We start from the raw sequence: 10,284 nt of genomic DNA on the forward strand, positions 1-10,284 counted from the left end.
AACTGGCTACTACTGATGACTAACATCGTCCCACATGAAGAGAACTGGACTCATTGAATCCAAAAGAGTCTCAGCTGTCCAGTGATACTCAGTTTATGTAATTTAAAGCCTGTTTAGGGACCCCAGTGTGCACAAATAGTGATAAAATATTTCAAGAAGCATGAAACCTGCCAATTATGCAACTTCTTTTGCCTTAAATAATACAAAAAAGTTGATTTGATTATCAAAATATTTGCAATTTATGTCTGTCAGCTAATCCATTAAGTGACTAGTTTTTGCAGCTCTACTGGACAGCTCTAAGGGCACTTTATCAATCAAAGGGGAAACTAAGAGGGTGCTTTTCTGAAGTTTTTCTTTCTTTTTTGAACATAGGGAGACAAGAACTTCTCTTTTCTGCCTAAAGTTAAACCACAAATATAACATAATAAGTATCCAAACCTAAAAAAGAAAGAAACTATGTGGTTCTCTGATAATCTTGTCTGCTTATTGTTGTTGTTATTGTTATTACATTATTATATTATTATTGTCTGTTCCTTTGTGTTGGTAATGGGTTTATGTCATTTCTAAATTAGTTACAGCATTTTATAACTTGCTGCAGAACAAGGCTATGAAGAATTACCGTGTTTCTGTCCGTGCTGACCTTCAGCGCTCAATAGAAAGATAAGTGAGGTGTGGAAGTGAAGGTCAAACCTTCATGTTTTCATCTTCAAAGTGTCTTGAATCTTCACTAAACCATTCACCTTTACATCGATGAAGGTCCCTGCTTCATGCTGGAGACATAGAGGCATTATTTGCGGGTTCATCAGATGGGGAATTGAAATTATTTTCTAATATAAATGCAAATTGTGTTTTCGTGTATCGCGTAAGAAAAAAACACAGATATCAATATACATTTCAGAGCAGAGACTGAAACCATTTTAATTTTCCAGACTCTTCTGTTGCAGAATAATTTTTCAAAGCACCCAATGGCTGCACAGTTGTTATTCTCCAATATATTTTCCCATCCATATGAGTATGATCCTGCCATCAAAGTAAAAATGGCTGCTTGGGCTTGAAGCAGGCTTTTATCTGAACTCACACACAGGAACACACTCCAGAAGCTGATATCAGCTCCACTGCCTGCTACTTCAAGTATAATGTAGATGGACCATGTTGAACTAAATTACGCTTTGCTGAGCTCTGAGTGCAACTGCATCCACTTCTGTTCTGCTTTGATGTCAAGTCGCCCTCCTCGCCATCTCTCCCTCCATTATCCTCAGCCCCGTGTCTTTCCTCTTCAAAATAAACATATAGAAAGTCTTTGTTCAATTTGCATTGATTAAAAAAACAGCTTAGTGGTGGTTGTTGAGATGTCAATAATCCAATTAGTGCTATAGTCACAGGATGACCTTTGCTTCCACATTCACATGTCCGCTATTCATTGTCTTATCTAAATAACAATAATAATTATCAAAAAATAATCACAAAACCTCAACTCAGATAAACACTTCAATCATCTTGAAAGTGACGTGTAGTCTAATGAAAGCTGTAAAGAATCTGATTGTTATCTGTGGTACGTCTGAATATTTCAACAGTGCATCATGTTTTATTCTTTGTGATTATTAGGTACTTGGCTTCTAAAATCCTAAAATCTGCTACAGAGAGAGACTCTTTTATCGTCCTTGAGCTAGAAAACTAAAGTACAGATGAAGTGGATCATTACTGAAGTATTATCAGATGAATGTAGTTGCATTTTCAAAGTAAAAAACGTTCCATGTGTCTCATTTATCGTCATTAAATATATTGTTTTTAGTGACGCATCAGTGTGTAAGCACAATTTTAATGTTGTTATTGCTCAAAGTAGTGCTGGTTTTAACTTCTTAATAAAATAAAATAAAAAAATAAAATAAAGAGAAGAAATATACATTAACATAAGAAAATGCATGGTTGGAGTGAAGAAAATCCCAGAGACCAAGAAATACTAGATAGTAAGACCAAGAATAAATAAATAAATAAATAAATGAAGCATAATGCGATAATTTGCTAAATATTTGCAACATACTGTATATTCAATACAGCTGTAGAAAGAAAATATATTTCATGTTTAAACTGATAAAGTTTGTTTTTTTGTAAATATACATATAAAAATACTAAAACATATAGTTGGCCAATGAACAGCTTTTCATTTAAACAATTGAAAATAAAAAGTAACTACAGCTGTTGGATAAATGTAGCGTTAAACCTGGAAATTGTAGAAGTAAATAAACCACAGTATTTCCTTTTTAAATGTAATGGAGTAGAAGTATAAAGTGGCAGAAAAGGGAAATACTTGAGTGAAGAACAACTACTACTTTAATTGTTTTTCACAAATACAGCACTTCAATTTACCATAGTGCCATTTTTCTAGTGTGTATGTGTTTAAATACCATGTCTGTTCCTTCAGCACCATGGACAGCAGCCTGCAGGCTTCTGTCGCCACCTGCTGGTGAAGATGTGGAACTGAAGGCTGAGATACAGGTTGATGTCATGGATAAATAAGTCATTGTGGTAGGAACACAGATAGATAAACACCACCATTCATTTTAAGATAATAATAGTAATTTTATTAGAGAAACAGAAACAGGTAACCAGGTAACATTTAGTGAACTTTCCATTAAGGTTCTCTGAAGCTTATCTAATGGTTGTTTTTTTTTGAAGAAGAAGAAGAAGCTTTAAATTACTTTCAGAGAATGTTTTCTACTGGTTTTACAAAACTAAACCTAGAGAACCTTTTGAAAAACTAAACTTTATCAGATTGAATACAACATATATTTTCTTTTTACAGTTTTCAATTGAATATAGGCTATGTCACAAAGGATTAGCACATTTTCACATTTTGTTTTATTTATGTTTTAGACAATGTCCCAACTTTTTGGGAATCAGGTTTTTAAAATAGTTGCTTTTCTTTTTATTCCTTGGTCTTAACATTTCAAGTATTTTATGTTTGGAAATTATTTCATTATTATTTTTTAAATTAAAAATGGTATATTTGTATATTGGTGGCAAACGTCCAAAGGCCCCAACATTTTTTGAACTATATCAACAGTGTTAATAATTACTGCACATATATATGTTTCTTATAACAAAATATGACGAATATAATTGAAGTATTCTGTGAGTTATAAAGGAAAATCTAAAAAATGTTTCATTGTCCCAGGTTTCCCCTACTGTTACAGGATGTGAGCGCTTGTTCCAGCTGTTCTGCTCATCACACAGTTAAGTTACTTGGTGCAGGTGTTTGCAGTGACAGGCTGCAGGTGCACGATGCTGAACCATCACTGTGACGTCCAATCAGCTGCGGGCTGAGGAGATTGGATGACGAAAGTGTTTTTCCTCTCGCACCCTTGGATACGGGAGCAGGCCGACAGATCTGCAGCTGCTTGTGTTCTGAGGAGTTTATCAGTGATGGAAAGCCTCCGCTGCTTTGAAAACCGCTTCTCCGACTACAGAGGCTTGCTGCTGCCGGCTCAGGGAGCTCCGGCGGTGGTACCAGCCATCACCGCCACCGTGGATAAAATCCTGAAGAAGGTCCCCATCGACATCAGTGAGCAGGATGGAGGGCTGTACGACGGCCCGGCCGGGGTGGCTTACATGCTGTATCACGTCAGCGAGTGTCCTCTGTTCTCCGAGAAGCGGGAGGGCTACCTGAAGACGGCCAAGCAGATCATAGACGTGTCGGTCAGATACGTGGACGCGGAGCCGGACAAAAACATGCGTGCCGCCTTCCTGCTCGGCGGGGCGGGCATCTACGCTGTGGCCGCGATGATATACAAGTCCATGGGTCTGGCTGATTTCGTTAAGCCGCTCACCAAATTTCGCAACATGTGGGAGGTGTGTGCGCCGATCAGTTTCCTGGAGTGCGGCTCGGATGAGCTGTTTGTGGGGCGGGCTGGGTACCTGTGTGCAGCCCTGGTCCTCAAACAGAGGCTGGGCATAGAGGTGAGCTCCTAAACACTTTCACTGTTTCAAAACCTGTGAACACTTCACATAAGACAACAACCAGCTCTGACTAATGTTTCCTTGTTGCTAATAGTTGTTAACACTGGGGTCAAACCAGGTAGAGCTGCTGACCTGAGGTCTTTATTTATTGTTTTACAGTGGTGGATTGTAACTTAATACATTTAGGCTACTCAAGTACTTAAGCACAACTTTTAGGTTGTTGTATTGTACTTGAGTATTTCCATGATATGTAACTTTCTACTTCTACTTCATTTTGCTACTTCATTAGCTGCCAGTATTAGTTACTTTTCAGATCAAGATTTAACATAAAAACATGATGATTTAAAAATGATTAGACATTTTTTCAATTAAACCTCATAACAGTATATTAAGTCTTTAAAATGAGCCCTAGGATGCTTACATAAATGCATCAATAAAAATAATAATCCAATAATATATAACAATCAGTAGGTCCATTCTGCATAACGAGTACTTTTACTTTTGATACTTTAAGTACATTTTTTATGCTGATACTTTTGTACTTTTACTAAAGTAAGTTTTGAATGCAGTATTTTTACCTCACTTTTTTTTTACTTAAGTAAGTGATCTGAATACTTTTCCAACCCTGCTGTTTTATTATTTATTCTAAATGTAAAAAAAAAAAAATGTAAGAAAGAAATTTAAGAAAAATATAAGTATATGTAGGAGTGACCGGGGTTGGTTGGCACACTTTTCGCCATCTGTCCTATTTCTCTGGCACAATTTAGTTTTTAATATTCTAACTAGGCTACATGGTTGTGTGGTGACTCTAAATTGCCTGCATGTGAGTGTGAATCTCTGTGTCAGCCAACCAGGCCTCTTGCCCAATGTCACCCCAACAAAAGAAATGATTAACTCGGTCTAACTATAAAATGTGCTTGCATGTACTCAAGTTTTCTTAAAATTAGGCAATTTGTGATCAAAATCCTGTTTTGCAACATTACTTGGCACTGGGATGTATTTCATCCTGATAAATTACTCAGAGTAATCTGACCTAACCTTGAAAAGTGGTGATGTAACAGGTTTACTTGCAACTTGCATCTGTATATCCAGTGATGATTAACTTTGCAAAAAACTCTTTTGTTCTGCAGATTCTGAGCCAGTATCAAATCAAATCAATCTGTCAGGCCATCATCGAGTCAGGAAAACAGTACGCCAAGAGGAAGAGAAAGCCGTTCCCCCTCATGTACTCGTACTATGGAACAGAGTATCTTGGTAAGAACTGCAGCTTTGTTTGTTAGTTCTATGTGAGTAACCATTGAGAAGTTAAGATTTTAGCCTCTTACTGCTGTTCTCTGACTGAAGGAGGATCTTCTGTTATCACTCAATGACGGCTTCAGATGTGTTAATATGTGTAAAGCTAACTTTCCTTTTCTTGATTGCATCGGATGAAGACAGCCGTGAGGACCGGAGATCCTCAGTTACTTTCACACCAACACTGAGTTCATAGTAAGCATAGCCTTGATGGCCACTTCTGCATGGATACAACAAGAACTGGGGTTGACGGCATGACCCCATTTTGAAGAAGTGTACTGGCACAGAAGCTAAGAAATGTACTGCTGTGAACAGTGGCAGCAGCAAAACGTATTTCATCCAACTAAATAAAATCGGTTTCAGTGTACGCTGTACCACTTTACTTACCTTGTGGCCAGCCCTGTTTAAGTTAACGCAGGGGGAACTGAAGCTGCTGTGCTCTCCTCAAAGCCACCAGATTCCATTGAAAAAAACTGTAATTTTACCTTGCAGAACACAGGAGCTGCTGGTCTACTGCTGCCTTTATCAGTTTGTTTTTCTTTGTTACAGTGTGACTTTGGTGTGTTAAAAGATTGGTTCGTACTCACCAAAGACTCACAATAACACAAACTAACAGATCACGGCAGTGCTAGACCAGCAACTCCTGTGTTCTGCAAAGTAAAATTAATGTTTTCTTCAATGGAGTTTGGTGGCTTTGAAAAAAGCATAGATAACGACTTTAGTTCTCCATGTAAAAGGGCTGTCTGACGGCTATGGAAGAATTATCCTATCTTTATTCAAGAGCATAGATTTTCAGTTTGAGAGCATGATTTTATTCCTTTTCATTTTAACAGCTTCTTCTTGGCTCAGATTTATTCTCCCCATGCTCACATTTTGTGCTCGCACTCAGACTTCTGCTGATTTCTTTAGAAATATTTGCTTGAACTAAAAAATCACATGCTTGTGCTGACATTTCTTCTTCGCTCACATTCAAATATGTCCTGTACGCACTCAGATCGAAAGTCCACACGCTTAGATCTAAATTGCACACACTCAGAACAAGACTAAAGGATGTCCCTCCCTGCCCTTCAAACAACGCATTTGCATGTCTGAGCATGGGAAGGAGCTGTGTCACTGAAAAGGAATAAAATCATACTCTCAAATTGAAAATTTACACTTTTGAATAAAAATAGGATAATTCTTCCATAGACATCAAGGTAAAAGTGATGGAAATATTCTAAATATAGCCTTAACTTAAAGTTAGTTTTAGGGATGTAAAAGTCATTATAAGCAGTACATTGCTTAGCTTCTGTGCTGGTCCACTCTAGATAAGCACCTCAAATAACCCCACTTATTATTCCTTTAAGGTAAAGATCTCTGGATGTTTATTGAACACACCTGGTTAAAGATGCTGCATGTGTTACAGTTTGCTTGTTCTGAAAAACTGGCTCACACAGACATGTCTCTTACATGATTTGCTCAACATCAAAAAGCTGCAGATTGAAAAGATAATTCACAGACACATCCCAATGACTTTAGTCTATATTTGAGGATCGTGCAGCTGCTTATGTACTTGACAGGAGCTGATCTAATCATCAATTTCTTGGAGCTGGCAAACAAAACATCCACTGCCAATTTAAAACTGTCAAGTATGTGCAGCGGGGTGTACTTTAGGAGATAAGACGCATCAAAAACATGTTCTCCAGTAGTCCTTTGTGTCTGTCTGTCTGTGTGCCCGGCATGGTGTCTCCCTGCATGCCTGGTTTGGTGGGTGCATGTGTGATCCCTCGTGTTAGGTGCAGCCCACGGCCTCTCATCGGTGCTGCAGATGCTGCTGAGCTACCAGGACGTGCTCAGTCAGGCAGAGAGAGACCTGGTGTGGCAGAGCGTGGATTTCCTCATGAATCAGGAGCAGAACTGTAACTGGCCCGCAGAGCTGGGCGCCATCATCCAGAGAGAGAACGAGCTGGTGCACTGGTGCCACGGGGCCCCGGGTACATATCACTCTGCTCAGCTGTCCACACGTGGCTCCCCTGTTGTTGTTTCCACTGCTGAATGCTCTTTCCTCTTACGCAGGTGTGGCGTATCTTTTCGCCAAAGCCTATCTGATCAATAAGAAGCCGCAGTATTTGGACACGTGTATCCGCAGCGGGGAGCTTGTGTGGCAGAAAGGTCTGCTGAAGAAGGGACCTGGGATTTGTCACGGAGTGGCAGGAAGCGCTTACGTCTTCCTCCTGCTCTATCGGCTCACAGGCCACTCCAAATACATGTACCGTGCTCAGAGGCAAGAAATCCCTCCTACTGTTCCCCACAGGGCTATGGTCTGGAGTTTAGAAATACAGAGGTCAAACTCCACCTATGAAACCAACCCAGAGATTAAGTATGTGACAGCCACCTCATTTTATTTTTAGGCAGTTTGACTTGAGGGATGACGGTTCTGGACTGTCAGTCCAGAACACTCACTGTCACTGAAATTTCTCTACTGTCATGAATATTTATGGACGAATCTGGCTGTGGTTTACAGTAAAAGCTCTCAGCATCTATTAGATGAATTATTATGTAGTTTGCAGACTCTAATGTTGCTGATCAATGATCTTTGTTGACCTTATTTATGTGTATAAGCATCATCAGGCCAATATTTCTAACCTTCAGTGCAGAAATTTGTCTCCTTTTATTGCACCTCAGGATGCGGTGGATAACATAAATAATAAAAAGCATTGCATTGCAAGTTTATCAGTTAAAATAAAGTATATTTGCACAGTTTAAAAAAATATATATATGTCACAAAGGATTAGCAGTTTATCACAATCTGTTTCATTTACATTTTAGACGACGTCCCAACTTTTTTGTACACTTTCATAGAGCCACTAGCATAGCTTCCAGAAATAATCAACTTTTAAAAATATTGACTTCAAGAGAATATAAATTACGCCGTCATGTTTGTGTGCAGAGAAAATACAGAAGACATGACCTCGTGTTGCAGCTATCTCTTCTATATATTCATGTAAAATGCTTTTGTTCATACGTGTCTCTTCCCTTCTTTCCTCCTCAAAGGTTTGCAGAGTTCCTCTTCACTGAGGAGTTTAAGTCCGGCTCCTGCTCGGTCACCAGTGTCTACAGTCTGTTCGAAGGCCTGTCAGGGACGGTTTGTTTCCTGGTCGACCTCCTGCAGCCCGACTGGTCGGAGTTCCCTCTTTTTAGCGTCTTTGTGTGAATGGAGCCCGGCTTACTGCTGTTCACTGACCTGAACAGACACTGCTCCCTCCCTCTGATTCCTCCACAGCTGGATTGGTGGAAGCATTAAGCACCTGGATTGAAGCTGTGATCAGAGTGGGCGTGGAGGGATGGATGGTATTTGTTTGGGATTTAGAAAATCACATGTGAGTACAGTTGCAGTAGAAAAATCTTGTGTTGTGTCTATGCTGAAGTGGATGTTCAGCCTCAAGGCTTTACCAGATTCACACCAATTACTGAAACATTCCCCATTTCAATGTACAGCGTACTACTAAAGCTGAGGTTTTCAAACTGCTGGGCATGAAGCGAAGATACTGCATGAGATGAATTTGAGTCAAAACTGAGTCAAAGTCAAAAGACACACATATTTTTAGATATTGTGACTTACTCTTCTCGAGAACTTAATACTTGTATCAACCTGGCCTCCTAAAAATGATGTTGTCCTACAACAAAACTGCATTGTCAATTATGTTTCAAGGTAGAAGCATTACCTCCCAGCTTATGTTTATCTTTGAAATATCACAACTATGTTTTAAAGCCAAAATAAGTCCACATAGCGAAAAGAACAGGGTGGATGGGTAGGTCAAACAAACACAGGACTTTGCTTATACAGGCTAAATCCATTGCACACCACTGACTGAAAATTGAAACAAATACAGGCCAAAATATATTAAAAATACATCTTAAGCAAGTGGCAACCTCCAGGGCTTAAAACAAACCAAACAATACAGAAGCACCAAAAAACTGCAGTTCCTCGACTGGCCACTTGAGGCTCTCTGCAAATTTATTTTCTCATAGACCCCTATGTTAAAATGCCAAACTTTACAGTGGAGATAAACAGATTTTGGTACAAAAAACTGTTTTTATCTCTATTACTAAATACCTATTCATGACAACTTTATGAGAGGATGCATTTTTATATAACTCACCCATATAAATAATATTAAGGATTAAAGTTATGCATAATTAAGTGCATGGGCACTTTGAGTGGCAGGTGGGTGCTGTCACGTGTGGTGTGTTTGAGCAACCAGTGGACTTCATTTGCAGTCCAGGGAGTAGAGTTATCTCAATTTCATCTGTCAGTCTTTGAAAACCCCTCAGCTTTGGCAGTTTTTAAGAGGTAATGCTGAGTGATGATTAAAGCTGCAGCACTTAAAGATGAAGAAGAAGCTGCTCTAAAGTCAGAAAGAAACATGCACACATGCCATTTAACAGCTATAATAAATTGCAATTGCACCCAAAAGAGAAAAACAAGTGTCACATAATGCCTTTAAACATTTTTCTATTGCTTCACCAGCTCAGCTTTGACCTTAAGGTTATGTCTTTAGGGTAATATTGTTGTCACAACCTTAAGTGATAAATATAATGGAGAGATTTTGATACTGAACTTGAGGTACGACCTGGTGGAAACAAGTGCAGATTAGGAATGTCTTTTCAGTAGTCTCACTTTGTGCAATATGACTTCCAATAAACTGTGTTAGTTACTGTATGGGATCCTTTAGATGTTCAATACTTTATGTGTGATTTGTTATTACTTTTAGCCTGTTGAATAAATGTCAGACTGCAGGTCAAAAGAGTAAAAAATGTGAGAATTTAATTTTCATTCTTAAAAAAACCCGAATTCCTTGTATTTCAACATGATCTCAGATTCTCTTGCTGGCAACATTGGAAACTGAAAATGCCTTTTGGCAGTGTAATCATGGCTCCAAATGTTGGCTGTGAATATTAGCAAACCAAAGTAGTTTCCAGATGCTTCCGTGTGTGTTTTTTGCATTTGCAATCCAAGCTGTCCACAACAAAGTCTGATGAATTATTGTTATA

The 10,284-nt window shown here is 38.8% G+C and overlaps 1 protein-coding gene across 1 annotated transcript; it reads left to right on the top strand.

Annotated features, from left to right (window-relative positions):
• Window positions 1-3,017: 3,017 nt before the first annotated feature.
• On the top strand, window positions 3,018-10,041 carry LOC131978866 (lanC-like protein 3). The gene is made up of 5 exons (XM_059342669.1): window positions 3,018-3,957; window positions 5,088-5,211; window positions 7,026-7,223; window positions 7,306-7,513; window positions 8,284-10,041. Exons 1-5 carry the CDS (start codon window positions 3,334-3,336, stop codon window positions 8,441-8,443), a joined length of 1,314 nt encoding a protein of 437 aa, XP_059198652.1. The 5' UTR covers window positions 3,018-3,333; the 3' UTR covers window positions 8,444-10,041.
• Window positions 10,042-10,284: the final 243 nt, after the last annotated feature.

The sequence above is a fragment of the Centropristis striata genome, chromosome 10 (genome assembly GCF_030273125.1).
Source record: "Centropristis striata isolate RG_2023a ecotype Rhode Island chromosome 10, C.striata_1.0, whole genome shotgun sequence".
In the NCBI taxonomy this organism is placed as follows: Eukaryota; Metazoa; Chordata; class Actinopteri; order Perciformes; family Serranidae; genus Centropristis; species Centropristis striata.

What these genes read in the sequence shown, in the direction of transcription:
- LOC131978866 (XM_059342669.1), top strand. Translation starts at nt 3,334, where the DNA reads ATGACGAAAGTGTTTTTCCTCTCGCACCCTTGGATACGGGAGCAGGCC. An exon ending in CTATGGAACAGAGTATCTTG is followed by an intron (nt 5,212 to 7,025) that starts GTAAGAACTGCA and finishes CCCTCGTGTTAG; the next exon opens with GTGCAGCCCACGGCCTCTCA. An exon ending in TACATGTACCGTGCTCAGAG is followed by an intron (nt 7,514 to 8,283) that starts GCAAGAAATCCC and finishes TCCTCCTCAAAG; the next exon opens with GTTTGCAGAGTTCCTCTTCA.